Source organism: Mytilus californianus, unplaced genomic scaffold (assembly GCF_021869535.1).
Source record: "Mytilus californianus isolate M0D057914Y unplaced genomic scaffold, xbMytCali1.0.p SCAF_4, whole genome shotgun sequence".
In the NCBI taxonomy this organism is placed as follows: domain Eukaryota; kingdom Metazoa; phylum Mollusca; class Bivalvia; order Mytilida; family Mytilidae; genus Mytilus; species Mytilus californianus.
Window position 1 is genome coordinate 53,578,562 of NW_026262690.1, and position 21,690 is coordinate 53,600,251.

The following is a 21,690-nucleotide window of genomic DNA, read 5'->3' on the forward strand; positions in this document are numbered from 1 at the left end:
ATGGGTAGGATGAGACACTGCTCTATCAAAATATTCACATTCCTTGTTTTGGCCTTAAAATATCTTTTAATTTCATGAAACCTTTTTTAAAATTCGATTTTAAAGCTAGAGCCTTCTTATCTAATTTTCTACCGTGGTCGGCGGGCCGTCTGTTGATGCTTGTCTCTTACCGCTATGGACAAATAAACATAATGATAACGCAGTCCTTTTCAGTGAATCCCATGTAAACTTACAATGACTGCGATCTTTCTGGACCATTTTAATATAGGGGCGTGTCGCAAAGAGATAGAGACGAGACAACGAATTTAAATAGGAGCTGGTACATGTGATAACATATTAAGAGTATTGTGAACGAGTAAGAGAAAGAAGGAAGAACATTCATCGACCTTCTCATTTAGAATAGTATAGCAATATTAAACCTTTAGTGTAAAAAGATAACAACACGCTACGAGAAATACTTGTTGCAATATTTCTTAAATATTTACACACTGTGCAATTTTTATGTATTTAGCAGACACATCTAATCCCTTGAGCGCCTCAAACTTCCTGACATGCTTAAACGATTTTCAGATATTTGATATAGATGTCTAAAATATTTGAAATATTATCTCATTTATGATACAGTTTGATCCCCCAAAAATGTCGGGTTCTGTTATTGTGATGGACAATGGTTCCGGATCATGCAAAGGTGGATTTGCAGGAGAAGACAAGCCGGCGGCTATCATCCCAACTATCTTGGGTTATTCAAAAGATGAGGTATGTAAAGGGATTTAATATGATGTCATTTTATACAAATATTTTTATTGGCACTAACTCATTAACAATAAATGGTTAAGACCCATTGCCTATATATATAATTACATTAATTGACATGATAGAATGAAAAGTTACATGTTAATATATCATGTTATAACACGTAAACAATAACAATGTAGCTTTCATAGTTGACCTTGATATATACCTTCCATTTTACATACTGAGTATACACGTTATCATGCCGAAGTGGGTATTCTTACGTCGATAGTATTCTGTTTGCATAGATTGTGGCCACTATTTATGTACAATCATATGTTTGATGCACAGAGACACTGTCGGAAGGATGATGGTTGAATATTATCGAATAAAATATATATTCTAAATTCTTCAACATTTTTACAAATATCCATAAAATCAAAATGCTAGATTATTCAGCCTTGTTGTTAAAACAATTATTGTTTAAACAATATTGGCATTCTACGTTTTGTAAAATGTTGCATTGCAGGAATTTTGAAACTAAAACTTATAATTTATATTATCTGAAAAACAATACATAGATTTACCGTAGATAGAATTTTGATATTTGTGTGAAATTCTCCCTGTTTATTTTCTCTAAACATTTGCCAAAATTAATAAAAAAAACTGGATGGCCATTTCAGTATCATTATCAGTAATGTAGATAAAAATATGTACGTCCAAACAGAGTGAAGAATTCTTTTTGTGTATTTTTATAATATATATCGTACCTTGTTTGCGATATGACAATAAAAAAATCTGTCAATAAACATGCAAGGATTAATACTTTAACGGTCTACGGGCGACAAATCAAATGTTCAGTTTTTTTTTTTGAAGTCCCGGATACGTGACATAGAAATTATTCTCTACCGCTAATCTACAGTACCGTAGTTTCTATTGACGCAACAGTGCATTTGCCTGCACAAACAAAACGACAGAAAAATATAAATAGGAAACCAATAAACTTGAAGAAGAATGGTGAAGTTCTTTAAAATGCAGAGAGCGCGTCTCTCTAACGGCCCCATTTCGTATTAATACATCCCGCAGAGTGAAAAAAACACCTCGGTTTTGCAACCCGATTAGAGAATTCGGGATGTCATGATTTTTAACGCATGCCTAAACAGTAAGTCTCGGACCAATAACTAGGCAATACAAATATAAATTTTTATCATGCTTCGGCCTACTACGTACAATGGTATAGTTAAGTTACTTTGGGGTATGGTGCTAACAAGTATATACTGTTGTGTTCTCTATGAGTAAGGAATCGCTTCGTTGGTTTCATGGTAGCTTTCTTTGTCTTGTGAGATGTTAAAAGTTCGACCCCCGGCCGGTTCAAATATTTAACAGGAAAATTGTATGGTATTTACTACTTCTCCTCAAAGCATGCGACATTTAAGAGTAAGAGCAATGACAGGTTGGCTCGGAAGATGTGTTAGGGTATGTGGCGGGTATTTTTAGGACTGTTACCTTGAAAACTAGCACATTATAATCTAGTTCTTATTCACATCAAATCAACATATTTCCGTTATGTATGTACGTACATGTAATATATCTGTCACCAGATCTGTAAATTTGCTTTCGCTATATATATATATATATATATTCATACTGTAATTCTTATAATCAATCCACATTCCAAATATTTTTAATGTATCAATCATGTAGACATGTACTATAGTCACCGCGGGATATATATATCTAACCATGAACATAACTGACAACTGGGTATAATCGAGAGTAACAAACTGGGATGTGAAAATGAATTCAAGGTCACGTGATAATGACTGGGTAATGTGGTCTCACTATTGAACATCATCCAGCACATTTTGCTCAACTTGAAATGTGAAAATGGTAATAACGTTAAATGTTATACTAGTTATGTTGCTAGTTCGGTCGCAGGAGAAACAAAAACAAGAAATTGCGAATTTTTAACCGGATTTTCGAAGGAAAAATCGGTTATTGATTTGGGGATGTACGGCGGGAGGGCGGGAGGGCGGCTGCCAAACAGTGTCCGTTCATTTACATGAAAACGCTTTGACGAAATTTTTCAAATTTAGATATGTTGTTTCCTGTGACTAAATGAAGATCAAGTTCAATTTTCACGATTTTAGCTTTTCTCGTTGTTGAGTTATGACCTTTTCTGATAGCCAAAAGTGGTACTTATTATGTGATTGAGTTATTTCCCTTTGAACAGTGATTACACTTACAGATAAGTTTTTATAGATTTTTAAAAGACATTGTATTAATGATAAATGACATTTTGGATTTTTTTTTGTCTTTTCTTTGGTGAATTGTTTGAAGAATTTTGTTGTAGGTTTGTTTGTTTTTCTGTATAAACTATATTTCTGAATGCTATATATATATATTTTTTTGATGAAGTGAACTCCTTTAAAAACTAAGCTTATTTTGTCTATTAATAAACATATATTTAGATTTCTGATTTTGGGCCCAGTTTTCAAGTTGGTCCAAATCGGGGTCCAAAATTAAACTGTGTTTGATTTCGACATAAATTGAATATATATAGGGTTTTTTGAAATGCTGAATCTAAACCTGTATTTATTTTCATTATTAATAAGATAATACCACATTGAGGTCCAAAGGGTCCTAAAATAAAATTTGTTTAATTTCATCAGCAATTGAATTCTTGGGGTTCTTCGATATGCTGATTCTAACAATGTTTTAGTGGTAAAATCATATCTAATTTTATTGATTATAATTTGAAAATAGATATAACATCATATCTAATTTAAGAGAACTATTTTTTAGTGGTTAAATCATATCTATCTTTAGAGAACTATTTTTTAGTGGTTAAATCATATCTAATTTTAGAGAACTATTTAATTATTCAGTTTGAGTTATTTCCCTTTGAACAGAAAAATAATAAGTATATGGATAAAATTAAACCGTGTTTCAATTCAACATAAATTAAATATATATAGGGTTCTTTTAAATGCTGAATCTAAACTTGTACTTAAATATTGAATTTTTGGGCCCAGTTTTCGAGTTGGTCCAAATCAGGGTCCAAAATTTAACTTTGTTTGATTTCAACAAAAATTGAATTTATGGGATTCTATGAAATGCTGAATCTAACCATGTATTTAGAGATTTTGGATTTTGGGTTCCTTTATCAAATTGGTCCACATTGAGGTCCAAAGGGTCCTCTATTAAACTTTTGTTTGATTTCATCAAAAATTGAATTCTGGGGGTTCTTTGACATGCTGATTCTAATAATGTACTTAGATTTTGGATATTGGACCATAATAGGTAAATGTCCAATTTCAATTTTTTCAGTTCTTTGACCACATTCATTTTGTGTCACAAACCTATGCTGTGTCAAATATTCAATCACAATCAATGTGTAATGTATTTTTCATGTGGTATATGTCACACAATAGTTGTCTGCAGAGTGACTGTTAGTTTACACCGGCCTCAATTATTGAAGATATCTCCTTGGTATTGTAGCCGTAACTCCTAACAACAAAATTATTATATTCAAATTTACCTGTGTTATTTATTTAACGCCATTTTGTCCAAGGTTATAGTTGTCTTTTTGACATTGTGTCATAGATCAAATTTATTCGTTCAGTGTATGTTTACTTGTTTTTGTTAATATGTCTTTTTGATTGAGTTAAGCCATTTCAATTGATATTTTATAGTGTGTCTTTCAATGTTGTAATGTTACACTACTATTTCAGGTTAGGGTGGTTGGCGCCTGTTAAAACGTTTAAACCCGCTGCATTTGTTTGCACCTGTCCTAAGTCAGGAACCTGTTTCAGTGGTTGTCGTTTGTTGATGTGGTTCTTAGTGTTTCTCGTTTCTCGTTTTTTATATAGACTATACCGTTGGTTTTCCTGTTTGAATTGTTTTACTCTAGTCATTTTGGGGCCCTTTATAGCTTGCTGTTTGGTGTGAGCCAAGGCTCCGTGTTGAAGGCCTACACATTGTGATTTGGATGGAGAGTTGTCTCATTGGAACTCATACCACATCTTCTTATTTCTAATTAAAAGGAATTGAAACGCGGCCGACTTCAAAGAAAAAAAAATTAAAAGATGCATTTCTGTTTCGGGAGATGAGATAATTACATCCTAATTTAATTAAAATATCGATCAATCGTAACTTGCGTCATATGAGTATAACGAAATCAGAGATATATTTTAATTAGATTGTTACACCCCGTAGTTTTAACTGGCTAATAAGTTGTCTTGCAGCAGTTATCGTACTTGGTCATTTAATCTGACACCTAGACACCAGTTGTCGAACTTTGTTGTAAATTAATGTAGATTTTAGAAGGTTTGAGAAAATAAGCAAATTACTTGTTTTTAAAATGCTATAAATTTGTTTGACGTTGAAATAAACAAGAAATACCAATTCCATAGTTTTTACATCGCGATGACCGTGAGGGCATTCCGATGTATTGTTGCCACAGAAATTTCTACTTACGTAACTTTCGTTTTTGATTGGTAACCGCTCTATAAATACGAGGACATTGTCGAGTGCAAAATAACATTCCTTATCGCTTGTTATATATTCATTTCTTCAATGAATACTCATAAGATTTTTTTTTAGAACACAAATTAATAATATGAAAATGTTTTGTCGTTAGAAATATGTATATATAAGTAAACAATCATTAATATCTATGCACACGTACAGATAAATTGTCATGGTTAACGCATGCGGAAGAATATCTCAAGAACGTTTTGCGGGAAAATATGAATGCCGAGTGCCTACTCAAATCCAATCTATTAGAAAAATCGAATTATTACAGAAGAGTTCCACTATGCACTTGCACTGCACTATTATTAGAATAGTAGAATAGAATGATATACCAATGGATGAAAATTATATATACATGTAACTGTTATATACAAATATTTATACCTATACATGATATATAACAACAAACCCGGCAGAGTATACTGATGTGTATCACTACAATGTAATAGTTATTACGGTGAGGTTGAATTCCCTGTTATTTATTCATCATCCACGCACGAACTTGTCTCAGAAAAAAATATATCTCTGTACATTAACCTCACTTTCAGGTATAGAGATGTGATTTTTTTTCTGAGACAAGTGCTTGTGATCAACCACAAGAACTTGCGGTCATCCGATGTTCAGTACTTCAGTACTTTGATTTGTATTGATGCTAAAATTATTTTTCATTCAACAGTTCGGAGACCTGCCACAAGTCCGCTGACTGGCAACGTTTTGCTAAGAGAATAGTAAAATTGTCAAGCATCTGTTTATCGCGTTCTCTCTTTTTATAGATATACAATATCATGTCTCTATGAATATTTCTAAATCAGGCCGAGCCGAAACCTCAATACTTTTATCTTTTATGATTGTGATTGATTCTATTTCACAGATGTACTATGCAATCTGCAACAACATATCTATGGAAATGGTTTTACTATAATTATAATTAAAAAAAAAATAATAATTTTGTATTTATTTCAATTGTAGTCTGCTAAGGAAGATGGCGTGCCTCTGAAAGCCACATTTATTGGAGAGGACGCATTACACAAAGGAGGAGTTTTATCATTGAAGTATCCAATCCATAGAGGAATAGTGGACGACTGGGATGATATGGAAAAGGTGTGGGATTTCATGTTTACATCAGCACTGAAAGTTAATCCGAAGGATCATACGGTGTTGGTGACCGGAAGTGCAGAAGATGATACGAAAAACAGAAATAAAATGTATGAAATCTTATTCGAAAAGTTTCAGGTTGCAGGCATGCAGGTTGCAGTTGATGCTGTTCTTTCACTTTGGGCCTCTGGTAGAAAAACCGGCATTGTTTGTAGTTGCGGTGACTCACTAAGTCACATTGTTCCAATTTATGAAGGGGTCTTGCTTTCGGAAGCGATGGTAAGCTTAAATCTAGGGGGTCGAGATTTAGATAGTTGTCTAGCTCAACTTTTAAGTGAGAAAGGATACTCTTTTATACCTCAGGAAGAATACGCATCAACCTTATTAAAAGATGTTCGAGAAAAACATTCATATGTGACTCTGGATTTCGAAAAGGATATGAACTTGTCCGATTCATCGCTGGAGCAAAACCATACTTTTTCTGATGGAAAGAAAATAGTACTGGATAAAGAGCGCTTCAGATGTACGGAGCCTTTATTTGAACCTGGGCTTCTTGGTATTGAGACACCTGGTTTACATGATTTAGTATACAGCAGCATTATGAAATGTGACATGGATGTGCGCAAAGATCTGTATCACAACGTGGTTCTAGCTGGAGGAGTCACTATGACACCTGGTTTTGGAGAAAGACTCAAAAATGGCTTGGCATCGCTAGCACCTCCGTCTATAAATATTCAAATTTCTGCGCCTCCCGATCGTGCTTTCTCGGCATGGGTTGGAGGGTCCATTCTTGCTTCATCGGATGCATTTTCAAATCAGATATTATCACTGCAACAATATAAAGAAATTGGTTTAGATAATATCCCTTTATTTTCTGGTATATTTTAAGTATTTTGGTTACGTCAGTAGAACTATAACGATGAAGATCCACAATAAAACTCCGTTCCTTTGGAATACTAGTATTAGTTATATTCTAGTTTTGATCTTGTCCCCAGTATTTTTACAATCTACAATGTGCATCAAGCCTATATCTTTTGTGGTACAATAACAATGAAGTTTATATCTAATATATTTATCTCTTTATAGATAGTTGTGCATGTCATTAACAATTATACCACATTTCCATATTTTCATAACATGGCTCCATCCGGAGATGCAATTTGTGAACAATATAAGTTGTATATATTTTCCTGTATATTTTAAGTAATTGTTTTTCTTTCTTTCTGTACACAGAACACTTTAACTCGTATGAAATAAATATTAAAACAAATTTTACTTCTTTAATGAATTGTTTTTAGAAAGCTGGCGGTCAATTGATGTTTACAGAGACATATCTCTGATTTTTATCACGCAAATGTAAAACAATAACAAAAAACTTCAGTCAGCGATGATAACTTCTCCTCAGTAGTCAAAAACCATACATTTTTACCATCGTTGTCTGTTAGTCTATACAGATAGTTGTCTAATTGGTAATCATACAATATCCATTTATTTTGATATTTTTAAGTTTGAGGATACGATGGCTTTGTGTTTAAAACCCATTTGCAAATATATCATGAGTCGCTGTCTCTGATTATTAACATGCGAGTTCGAAAGGAAGATATCAGGAAGATATGCCAATCTTATTGGATACCTTATTCTGAATCCGAGCATACCAGTCTTTACTCTGAATCCGAGCCGACCAGTCTTTACTCTGAATCCGAGCCGACCAGTCTTTACTCTGAATCCGAGCCGACCAGTCTTTACTCTTAATCCTAAATGCCGTTGTCTTAGCTGAGAAGCAGCAAGTACGAATTTTCATGTCTTTTGGTTAGATTTGGCCGGAGATCGAACCCACTCTCCCCTACTCTCGAGGCGAGCACACCACTTCGAGACTCGACCGACTTGGTTTTGAGTTCTTGAGAAAATAATGTCAAAATTAAAAACATTCTTATTGAATGCATACAATAATATCTTAATGATAATAGATTAATACAAGATATTCAGAGACCTGTTTATACTTTTGACAATTTTAGATATGTTAAACAGTACGTTTGACATTTCAATTTACGAACTTCATCCAAATGCTACTATTTTAACGTTGACTCGCACAATGCAGATTTACAATGATTTATTTGTTATTATAGTAACTTAATGTCTGTGAACATTGTCTGAAAAATCGACTATAAGAAGCAAACCAAATGGTAAAATTCGTTGGACTATAGAGAACATCTTTTGGTTTGTTATTCGGGAGGGGAAGTACATGTAACTCAAATAATTTAATTCTAAGATACATTGTATTTAAAATAGTTAATTAATTTGCGCTCAAAAATGCCAATGAAATACTGGTAAGTAACGAATTCATCATTACTATTAGAAAAAAATATTAGTTATACTGAGAGAACCTTATAATTACACCCTACTTGACTTTTGGAACAATAGACTCCCGGGAACCTGAATCGCTCACCTGGTAAAAACACAGAATTTTGACTAGGTTTGATCCAGATCCTTTCACCTCTTTCTTTCTTTAAATGGTCATGACATATTAGGACAATAACCCCAATAAGGAATCGATTAACACTTTCCTTCACTTTATTTTCTGATAGATCTTGTTTTGTTGTTTACAATTTATCTTTGTCTAATATAATTTGCAAGATAACTGACAAAAAATAAACCCGCTTAAACTGGGAAAAAATTGTAATTTACAGTTAGTAGCTACTATCATCTATTTGTGAATCTTATTGCTCACAGTCTCTATCAAAGATTCGGTACAAGTTTGATTCCACAACACTGTACTGAAAGGGACATTGTAAACATAGATGCTAGATTTGACGTGCAAAATACTGTAGAACTGAATTAATTGACACTAAATACAATTTAAATTAATGAACCATGAAAATGCGGTTTTGGAGATATGAGTTCGTAAAACATTCATGAAAACATAACACATATAGTTGACCTATAAGGTCTTATTACTGGACCTAAACTGAGAACAGTGGCGGATCCAGAACTTTTCATAAGGGGGGCCCGCTGACTGACCTAAGGGGAGTGGGGGCGCCGCTCCAGTCATGCTTCAGTGATTCCCTATATAATCAACCAAATTTTTCCCACGAAAGGGCCCCCCTGGATCCGCCTATGGAGAATCTGACCTTAGTATATATGAAAGCTTGATATTGACCAATGAACCATTAAAATGAGGTCAAAGTATTCTATATTTTAAGATAGAGGTTTCAACCTTACTACAATTTGGTAGACCACAAATTTTTTTTATATTTTCCGTAGAGTAATTGAAAATATGAGGCGTGTGATGAAGTCCTGCTTTTAAAATTAGTGAATAAAACGTATTTACTTTATCTTAGAACCTAGTTATCAATTCGAATCACCAACCTCTTTAAGGTTAGACAATTGAGGGTGACATACTTAGTAATAAGTGGTGGGTTGTTGACAGATCTATATAAAAGAGATGCATTTAATTATGAAAAAAGGTGCCGGTGCTAGAAATATTGTAACTAGAGAAGAGCTTGAAAAGTAACGTTGTATGCGCTAATTTATTGAGTAAAGTGATATCCAACTTTTTAAAGTACAAACAATGTGTTGTGTCATTGGTAACATATATCAATTTTAAGAAATGTGAAAATATGTGGTCTCCATGCTTGAATCTTACGATTAAATTGAATAATGGGCAAAAAAGGGTCCAAATTTGGCCTAGAAAATTGAAGTATTATGTAGTAAATATAGTTTATAATTTCGTGCAAAGATATAAACTGTAAGATTTTTGAAAAATTAGGAATATTCACAGAAATTTGACGGTCGAAAGGTACAATTCAAAATTTGCATATTTCCACACATATTTGGGTCATTTTTAAAAAATGTCGAATTTTGAAATAGCAAAATTGAATTAAAGTTACTAATTCAAACTCTCTTCATAAGCAAATCAAAACAAACAGTACTTATGGAACAATATATAAAAAGATGTAATCTTGATAATGTCATACAAGAATATATTGAAACATTTTTTGATAGGTGGTGGAATATTTTGTCTCTACTGTTACCATGTTCAAAAGAAATTTTGGGTTATTTAGGAAAGGTTTCGATAAAATTTTAAGCTTGTTTTTCATAGCCAATAAGATGGTTTTCAGAGTAAAAACTTCTATATATTTTCATTCTGTGTAATGATAGATTATTTACTATCGTTTGTCTGTTTGTCTTTTTCTTTTTAGCCATTACGTTGTCAGTTTATTTTCGATTTATGAGTTTGAATGTCCCTCTGGTATCTTTCGCCCCTCCTTTATTTGTCAATTTTCCTTGCTGTACTGGAAAATACCTCCAAAAATTGGTTTTCAGAGGTTATAAAAATAACCACCAGCAACGCAAGTCTAAAATAGAAATAAATAATGTTCAGCATTTTTTTTCTCTCTCTAATAAACTAAACATCAAGTAATTCCCTCGAATGTTGGTTTACTTTTGTCTCCTTTTTTACATCGGATGTGACCTTGAGAGGTCATACCGGTGTTATGCTGCCGCAGAAATTTCTTGCGCTTTTGACGGACAACCGAACGTATTTCGTATAAATACGCGGATATTATCGAGTGTAAATTAACTTCCTCATCGCTTGTTATAAATTCATTTCTTCAATGAATACTCATGAAAATATTTTAAATGATGTGAAAATGATTTGTCGTGAGAAATATATCTTTCAGTATCAAACTATGAATACCGAAAATGTGTGTTAACGCATGCGGAAGAGTATCTTTAGGACGTTTTGCACTGACAAGGATGAAAATTTGCCTGTAGAGTTATTAAGATGATCTGCTATACATATAACTGTTATACAAATATTAATATAATGTATAACAACAAACCAGCTTTATCATATTGATAACAAATGATTATATCACAATAATATAATAACTATTACGGTGAGGTTGAATTCCCTGTCATTTATTCATCATCCACACAGGAAATTGTCTCAGAAATAAACAATATATCTATGTACCTTAACCTAACTTTCTGGTATAGAGATACGATTTTTTTCTGAAACAAGTGCCTGTGACCATCCACCAGAACTTACGCATCCGATGTTCAGTACTTCATTACATTGATTTGGTAACGGGACGTTGGTGGCCTTCTGATGTTGTCTGGTCTTTTGTCGGGTTGTTGTCTCTTTGACATATTCCCCATTTCCATTCTCAATTTTAGTTACTATTCAGTTCTATCCTGTAACCCTTTTTGCCTAACCTGTTACCGATAGCAGTATTGCATTTGTATATGCTAAATTGCGAAGATTAAGACGTTGTAAGCTTTAAATGAGTTTAAACAACCAAACATTTCATTATGTGTAAAACTATATGTAATTATAAACTTTTTAAAGACGTTTCTTTCAAATAGTGTCTATTCTGTTACTGTTACCATAGTAACCATAGTAACAGAATAGACAAATTTCTTCATTTACGAATGCTGATGATGAAGGGTTAATGTTTTTCTTCTGTGATTTTGGTTTCCTAGATGCACGTAATTGCACTTTTTACAAGTATAATATTGGTGTAATTAATAAATATATAATATGTTGATAACAGCATAGACATGACAAAAGGGTACCCACTATTTTTTTTTTTTTTTCACAAAATGTCTTGAATTTTCTTTTCTCTACACTGTTATGCAAGAAACGTGCTGTGTTAAATTTTAAGGAAGCTTTGTGCTTTTGAAATCCTCACTGCATAGTTCCATATTCATAGGGAGAAAAAAAATAACGTTTGATTTACATGTAGTAGCGATGTAACAGGAAAGACATGCATTCCATGTACGCCGATTGAATTTAGTTTGTAGAAAAAATGTTACATAGAATAATAAAGAAGCTGTGATGTTTCGTTAGAGTTATTATTAACATCCTAATATAGTTCCTTTTGCAGATAGCAAGGCAATAAGAAAATAGGGAAAAAATTATTTGAAATGTGTTACCCCGACACTGTACGCACAGAAATTACGCAAAAATCGGACTTAAATATATTTTAATCTTATCAAAATAGATCGAAATCATGTTTATTATTGATGTTCTGACTCATAAATCCTACAAACTTTCATTTAAACACTTGCAACTGCATTTTTCTTTAAAATTAAAAAAATAGCATAGGTGTACTGAAAATTCGACATTTTTTGAAAATGACCCATTTGTTAGTAAGGAATATGTAGAACGTTCATGAAAGAATCATATAAATATCTACATAAAATGTGTTGTTAATAAAGACAAACACTGTAGTAATATTTCTAGTTGTTTCTTGCGTGTACTTTATATTTGCGATTAAAACATGCACATCTCCTTATTTTTATATAAATGGAAATCTTAAAATCAAAAGTTCAAATTTAGTAAAAATTTAGACCAAACAAGGCCCTCCGTCGTACTAGTAGAGTGCAGGACTATACAGAAGTCTCGGAATGGGGACGCTTCGATACATCTGTATAGTAGTAGGGATGACGGTCTGAGATATTTTGTTCCCCATCTTTTTCGTATATTTTGAATATCAAATATACATACCCTATAAATATTCTTTTCAAATAAATATATCTACAGCCATCATGATTACCCGATTTCATGATAAATAAAGGCAACAGTAGTATACCGTTGTTCAAAAGTTATAAATCGATTGAGAGCAAACAAATCCGGGTTACAAACTATAAAACCGAGGGAAACACATCAACTATAAGAAGAAAACAAAGGAATAACAGGAACACTGAAGTGCAACAAAAACAAACGCCAACATACATAGAAACGAACTATTTGATAACAACTGCCATATTCCTGACAATTTTTACCAACAGATTTTGACAATTATATGATGCATTTGAGATATTGCATCCTTGTCATATATATTTCATTTTAATTTCTCGACCTTGCCAGATATCCATGCATGAAGCTGGAAATAGTAACATATTCCAGCGGCTCATCCCTATCACACGTTACCTAGTCGTTCCCCCCTTAGAATTAAGTATTGGACTAAAGGTGTGTCGGTATTTGGACCTGAACCTGTGCCACTTACCTCATCTGACGTAAAGGAAATATTGTTTATTTTTGTTGTAAAATTGAATTATTATTGTAGTTATACCCCTTTGACTATAGATACATACTAGTAATATATGTTGTGATTATTATTTTTTTAAATTATTTTTTTTCATAAGTTATTTCTATATTGTAATTTTCCGTAAATGTGAGCATTGTTTCATACGGTTATTATCCCCCGCGTAATGCGTTGTGAGGGACATGGAAATACCGGGCGTCCGTCCGTCCGTGTGTCCGGTCTTTTTAGCGCTCTCACATGTACAATTCTTGTCAGATTTTTATAAAACTTATACTATAGGTTAATATCAGCAATATCTCGGACAAGTTCTATAATGGTGGACGATCGATTTTTTTTTAAAGAGTTATGTCCCTTGGAAATATTAAATCTATGGAAAATGGCCTTGTTAGCGCTCTCACGGGTTCAATTCTTGTCAGATTTTGATAAAACTTATACTTTAGGTTAAGATCAGCAATATCTCCGACAAGTTCTATAATGGTGGACGATCGACTTTTTTTAAAGAGTTATGCCCTTGAAAATATTAAATTTATGGAAAATGGCCTCGTTAGCGCTCTCACGGGTACAATTCTTGCCAGATTTTTATAAAACTTATACTATAGGTTAATATCAGCAATATCTCGGACAAGTTCTATAATGGTGGACGATCGACTTTTTTTAAAGAGTTATGCCCTTGGAAATATTAAATTTATGGAAAATGGCCTCGTTAGCGCTTTAACGGGTACAATTCTTGCCAGATTTTTATTAAACTTATACTATATGTTAATATCAGCCATATCTCGGACAAGTTCTATAATGATGGACGATCGACTTTTTTTTTAAAGAGTTATGTCCCTTGGAAATATAAAATATGTGCAACGCGGGGGACATTGGAACTCTGTTCTTTTATTTACAATTATTTTACATGAGAATTGTCTGAATTACTTCAGCAAATCAATGTTCAGGCTATGGTCATTTTACCTTGTCCCTTCTGGGACTAAGAGATTCGCGACGACTGGTAGCCAGCTTTTCCTTCTTGTTCAAAGGATGTAACCAGTCGTTGTCTGCTATAACAACCTTTCTGCTAAAATACCATGAGGTATTCCTCAGATGGCAAATGCGTTGTGGGGGACATGGAAATACCGGGCGTCCGTCCGTCCGTGTGTCCGGTCTTTTTAGCGCTCTCACAGGTACAATTATTGTCAGATTTTTATAAAACTTATACTATAGGTTAATATCAGCAATATCTCGGACAGGACAAGTTCTATAATGATGGACGATCGACTTTTTTTTAGAGTTATGTCCCTTGGAAATATAAAATATGTGCAACGCGGGGGACATTGGGACTCTGTTCTTTTATTTACAATTATTTTACTTGTAGATGAGTTTTATATTTTCTGTATAGCACTAATATTTTGAGATGTGTTTTCTGGACTGCTGTGCGTTCTTTTCAACTGTTTGTTATTATATCCATTGATGGATGTCAGTTAGCATCATGGGACATGACCATGCAGGCTCTTCTAAACGAAATTGAATGTTGGAAGACTCAGTTTTAACAAAGACATTTCAACTCAGATACGCGTTTATGAGCATGTTCCTAGTCAAAAACCTACTCACAGGTTGTCTTTTATATCCATTAAGAAAATTAGAATAATCATTGGTAGCAGATCTTTGTGTTATTGTATTACCGTGTTCATGTCTTTTATTCACGTTTAAGTTTATTAAACTTCAAATGACTACTGCTGGTTTATATAAGCCATATAGAGTAATGCTTAACTATTATTGTTTAGTCTCAATCTGTGGTTATTAACCAATGAATCACAGCAGACCAGGCTCTCCTCTGGTAAAGGATTAGCACTGCACTGTCCGAGAGAGCATCATGGGACCTCTGCCGATATATATTTAGTACAGTTATTTCTGGTTAGTGTCTGGCTTGCATTCATAAACTTACACTTGACATGATAAATACAAAGACAAATAACTGAAAAAAATTTATTCAAATGAAAATATAGAATTTCCTGACCAAAAGTTTCGTCTGAATTACTTCAGCAAATCAATGTTTAGGCTATGGTCATTTTACCTTGTCCCTTCTGGGTTTAAGAGATTCGCGACGACTGGTAGCCAGCTTTTCCTTCTTGTTCAAAGGATGTAACCAGTCGTCGTCTGCTATAACAACCTTTCTGCTAAAATACCATGAGGTATTCCTCAGATGGCAAAAACAATATTGTCCCTTCCAATAGAATACTTCAACAATTATCTTTCTTCTTCTCTAGTGGCGGTGAGGCAACTGCCTCGCTACATTTTCTACCAGAAATAAAAAATAATAGAGAAGTATCAAGATTATGAAATATACGTGTATTCTATCATAGTATAAAGCAGAGATGTTATATATATTTAACTGTTCTACCCGTAACCAGCGACATATAATACAATACATAAATAACATACTAGTATAATATTATAATATACTCATAATACATATAATCTTTGATATTTAATTTCAGACAATCAAAATTAATAGTCAAATGTGTTTCGTAAATATATCAAACGCAGATTAAAATATCTTTTTTTAAGAAACGGAGAATTTATACTTTGTAAATAATCTCTTGACCCAAAGAAGATTTTAGAACTAGAAAATTTACATGATACTTGAATTATTAATTCACAACATTTTTCTTCCGTTTTGGTAGATGTGTTTTTCAACAAACAGTCACCGTTCTTTAGGGAACAACAGTGCTCCTCATCTCATTGCGATGTTCCATTGTTCATATGAAGAAGACTTCGTTTTTCCGTTCTGCTATGAGTTGTCATTTTCTCTTCGACTTTATTATCCCGTTCGACTTATGAGGTTTGAATACTTAAGTATCCCGTTGGTCTCTTCCGCCTCTTTTTTTAAAGTTCACCCAGTTATAATCTGTCATGCATCTATTATAGGCAAACCCCACAGACGTATTAAATTACAACATGTATATCTAATTTTTAATGTCAGCGAATCTAAACAATGACATGATCAGAGATGATCATGCATGTCATTCTATATCAGGTTGTTGGTTGTTTTTTTAATTTTTTATCAGATTGTGTCTACTTAAATGCACAGAATTATTTTTTTTTTATCAGAATAGACGAGATACATTTTAAGATATTGTGCACATTAGAAAATACCATTGTTTCATGATAAAAATCCGGATTTTAAATGGATAAATACTTTGTATGAATTTGTAGCGATCCCCCCCCCCCCCCCCCCTTACACACACAAATTCAACACACATTTTCGTCCAAAGAAAAACAATCTGTCACAAAAAAAAAACAATCTGTCACAAAAAAAAACAAAAAATAGAATATTTGTTCCTATAAAAAATAATGCTGCACTCTTTTCCTAGTGGCGGTCCTAAATTTCCTCTCTTCATTCCGGTTGACACATTGTGCAAAACCTCATTTTCTGCATTAATTTTTTTTTATTTTTTCGCATTTTTAAATAACTCTAAAGGGTTGACTGTAGTATAGACATATGTTCTACCCAGTTCTCAACCTATTCGGCAGCAAAACCTATGGTTAATATTGGCTTCTTTTGTTTGGTTGTATGGGATGTACAAATACACGGCCACGTCCTATCGGAATGGGAACGTTAAATTCGATGCCTTAATTATGCTGTACTCCCTGCGACATTAAGATCCCATGCACCATCTCTTTCAGTAGACCGTAATTGACCCGTTGCAAGGCATATTTTCTGGTCGAGCCGTTCTATCCTTACATGTATGCATAATATACCAAGGAGAATTCTGATCTGTCTGGTTACCCGAGACTACCCATAATAGTAGTTACACTACCACAGTTTTTTTTTTTAATAGGACTCATTATCACTCACTTAGATCTTCAGATACTAGTACCAGCATAGTATGGTCTGTAATTTTACCGATTTTTCCTGTTCCAGATTATGACATTTTGACTGAGTTTGAAGTCGCATTGCGCGTGATGCATGCATAGCAGGAGACTGTTGACCTGCCGATGAACCCGGTCTCGCACCTTTTGGAGTTCATGCGATTCCCTCAGTTTGTTACTTTGATTTCTGTTGTTCCTAATCGATTTATGAGATTTGAACATCGGTAAACTGCTGTCGCCTTTATTTATCGACGTTGGCCATATATATTGACACAAAATATCCCATTATTAAAAAAATCACTTTTTTTAAATGATAAAACACATGCATAAATACCCATTTCAAAGAAAATGTATATGATCAATCTAAAAAATATACACTCTCCCCCTTAAACAGAACCTTTGCATCAAGGGTCCACTGTAACAAATTTACTTAATATAATGGGTTCCCAACAAATTGCGGGTTCCCTAAATTGTTTGACCCGGGAAAATGTGATCTTCTACTATCATTCTTCTAGATTTATCTTGTCTCTAGAAATATATCTGTCAATTTCAGACTTCCAGGAGGTAGTCAGCTTAAAATACGTTTGGCCTTGGTACCCTACTAGCTATCCTTCTTCACACATAATTATGTTGCACTTGTCTGATTTCTATGCGCCCAACTAACAATAAATATCCTGATGAATGTGCTGGAACCAGTATTAATATCCTCGTCTATACTTTTAGGCCTTACGTTGGATGCTGCATCGCCTGCTTCTTTGTCGGTGACCCCTTGACACAACCTAATTAGTGTTTGCTGGTGCATATGATATTCAGGAAGGTCACGATACGCCTTTTTAGCTTAGAATAAAATCATGTTGTCTCAGTCCTCGAAGGATTCATCTGTACCTTGACGCGCATATTAGTGTTTTCTGTGTTTATAGCAAAAACTCTATTCTGTACAAGACCAGGGTAATGTATGGTATTATTTCGTTAGACAGTGAGTGTATTGTACTGGCTCGCTGTTCATTCTAAAGACAAACAACTTTTTTTGAAACTTCAAAATGAGCAAATGAATACCTTACCTATATTTGACTATGATGAGTTTATGTACGTGGTGTGTCTTTTGTTCGTTACAATGTTTAATTCCTGTATTTGTATTAAGAATCAATTTCTAGTTTAAATTTTATTAAAAAAATTGCAAAAATTGTTGAATGTGATGTCAATTTTTAATTTTTTTATGCTATTTTCGTGCATGCTCAAGTATATTCGGATATATATGAATAAATTACAACAACGCATTACAATGTACTTAATCAAAACAAGATTTACCCAAAAACCCAACCAAATATTTCAAAATAACATCGCACCACAATGTTCATAAAAGAAAATTAGATTCGTCTAAGACTAACAAAACTGAGTCCATCATAAGGCTTAAGAACTTGGAGTGAATAGTTCACTTACTTCTTTAAACATTAGTAACTAAAATGTATGTAATTTATCAGTTGACTATGTGAATTTTGAAGAAAAAAATGTATTAATCCAATTTACACGCAAAGGGAGACGGATTTATACAAGTTCTTCTTGTTTGCGAATCCCTGTTATCTGTTGTATATAATTGTAATTTGTGCACTTCTGAAAATAAATATTGTTTAAACTAATTCACACGCTGGTGTCTTCTGGTTATATACAACCAGCTAGGTGGTCTCGTGGTATTGTAGAGTCAACAATCCCTGGATGGGTCAGAACAAAGACTTAAACAATCCATTTGCTGCTTCGCTGCATAGCACGCAGCATTCGGAGTAAGAGGAAAGTCTTGTCGGATCAGAGTAAGAATAATGTGTCAGTGTAGAGTGACAAACGTTCTAGTGTACTGTTACCTAGCGATCTACGCTAGCACATAACAAATCTGGCTCAGAGTATGTGTCTAGTACAATTACAGCGTGGTTAAATTGTATATTCACCACCTTAATTAACATGTCCATGTCCTGATATGGTGTAATGGTGAATTCCATTCTCAATTTTAATATGTGCCACTGTACAAAAACATTAATCCATCATCATCATCATCATCATCGTCTTGTTGAATATTAAAACTATGAAAAATGTAATAATACAGCTACAAGGAAGACATTGGTTGTGTAACCCCCCCCCCCCCTCTCCCCCTCCCCCGCCCCCCGGGTCTTGGGAAGGGTTGAAAAGTGTTTCATGAGGTAACCATATTGATGATGATTGATTATTGTTGTAGTGTGTTCCCAGTAACGTATCAATCGATTTAAATGAAAAATAACAAATTGTTAAATCAATTAATACTTACCGTTGCTGTGTAAATGCAATAACCGTCTGAAGGAAATGTGGTATGATTGCCAATGAGACAACTATCCACCAATGTTCAAAATAAGTGGATGTAATATGAACTGTTCCGAGGTTGTCATCAATTCTTACGCAATTCGATTGATATGTCCATTTTTGTTTAGACTTTTATTTTTGTTTGCAAATGGAGACACACCAAGGTACTATATCCCTGTCTGATTTTTTTGTTGTTTTTTTTTTGTTTTTGATTTTTTTATTATTATTTTTTTTAATGATTGGTTGGTTTCTTGTCTGGCATTTTTATGGTTGGTGCCTATAAGCGAAGTTTACCTTGACTTAATTTATTTATTATATAATTGTCACATGTTAGTTATGTTTATTAACGTGACTATATGTATGAATATATTTTGGAGAAAACGTTAGGTCGTGTGTGTTTTGAAATTAGTTTTTCTTAGTAAAATTTTCAAATCCTAATTCTGTCAGAAAGAAAAACACAAATAACAACGAATACAATTTTTGGGTAAATTTTGAACATCAGAATGTCTGTTCTAAAATGTGGTGCAGAAAACTACGAATTAGGAAATGAGGTTTTTATTTTGAAGAAAATTATGTTTAAAAATGTATTTGACTGTAAAGCTCATGAATCCCCTTAGACATATTTATCATGATTATTATTTTTTATTATTATTTTCTGCTATACTTCTGTGCTTGTTTTTTTATACATAAAAACCATAAAAACCCTACAGGCAAGCGGACATAAATCATAGAAAACGACAGCTATGGCCTTACTATGTTATGAAACATGTGACTGGTACATTCGTCATTATAAACAATGAGATATGTTCAAAGTAAACCATGTCACTGCGAGCTAACTTAAATTAGGATTTTTTTCACTCATCCCTTCCCAGTTTATGTAATTCGACGTTACTGTTATGTAATGTGACTCCTCACGTTCGACTTTACTGTTATGTAATGTGACTCCTCACGTTTAATTTTGATTCTTTGATCTATTAAAAAAAATCTCTTTTTCATGTAATGGTCTATCATGCATGTATAGTAAATCGTTATTTTGCAGGTTTCTATTCCAAACACTAAAAAATGAACCGTTTCAGAAAGACAAACTACTGATATCTTACATATGACTTCACACAGCCTAGAAGATCACAAACCCATCACACCGACAGACAGTGGCGTAGCTTGCCTACTGTTATTACCGAGGCAAGTGGTCTGGGCGGAAAGTGCCCCCCCCCCCCCCACCCCCCGAGAAGCTGTTGAGGTTTTGCAATTTGAACAAGAAGAATCTATTAAATATTATAGCAGTTGTTTTATTTTACTTCATCATAACAATGTTAATATGCCTTACACTAAGTTATACTTCACATTTATTAGTTGATTACTGGTACCTATACATTTTCAATGTTCGGATGAATACATAAATGTTCTCAAAAACATTTACCACTTTTTCAAATTGAATCTTTTCAGTGAACTTCCCAGATCTTAATTCTTTACGAATAAAAGGAGATGGGTATGGGGTATACTTTAATGACACAGCAAGTCAACAATACAGCTGTGAATCCACCAAGTAACAATGTCAGCTGACTTACAGAATCAAACAAATTCAGGATCTCAGCTAGCGCTGTGGACGCAACAACAAGATTCAAAACGTGCGCTCTGCAATGCTGATAATATGCTCTTAGTTGGATTTGATGTATGTGGGTTTTAATACCAGAAACATTACCAAACATACCGCTAGCACCATTTCTTTATAAACTAGGAAATAAAGACATGCTCATGTAAAGTGCACCAAGGCAATTTTATTGGTTGTTTTTTGCCCTGATATTTCTTGGAAGGTCTTCAAATTCTTACATGATCCTTACATGGTTTTGAACTTTTTCCCATTGTGAAAGTGACAACCGGTGAAGTACTAACGGAAACATTTATGTTTTTTCTGAAGTCTTCATAATAAATGAAAACAGTATTTGGTTGAAAATTTTATATTGAAACTGATATATGTATGAACTAACAGACATATGCTATATATGTCGCTGGAATTAATGACTCCTTCGAATATTTAAAATTCCCTGCTATGGAAAATGTCAACACACAACGATATTTCAATTTTAGACGTTAC

General features: G+C 33.5%; 1 protein-coding gene and 1 long non-coding RNA gene across 3 annotated transcripts; one reads left to right on the forward strand and one right to left on the reverse strand.

Moving 5' to 3' along the window:
• Positions 1-542: 542 nt before the first annotated feature.
• LOC127738262 (actin-like) lies at positions 543-7,642 on the forward strand. Its single transcript, XM_052249449.1, has 2 exons — positions 543-756; positions 6,238-7,642. Exons 1-2 carry the CDS (start codon positions 616-618, stop codon positions 7,249-7,251), a joined length of 1,155 nt encoding a protein of 384 aa, XP_052105409.1. The 5' UTR covers positions 543-615; the 3' UTR covers positions 7,252-7,642.
• On the reverse strand, positions 7,139-19,917 carry LOC127738268 (uncharacterized). Of its 2 annotated transcripts, XR_007999975.1 has the most exons (3): positions 19,564-19,914; positions 15,472-15,695; positions 7,139-7,191 (listed from the first exon to the last, which is right to left on the reverse strand). It is a non-coding gene; the product is annotated as an uncharacterized LOC127738268 (long non-coding RNA). The 2 variants fall into 2 exon arrangements; XR_007999974.1 differs by lacking the exon at positions 7,139-7,191 and having other exon boundaries at positions 15,370-15,695; positions 19,564-19,917.
• Positions 19,918-21,690: the final 1,773 nt, after the last annotated feature.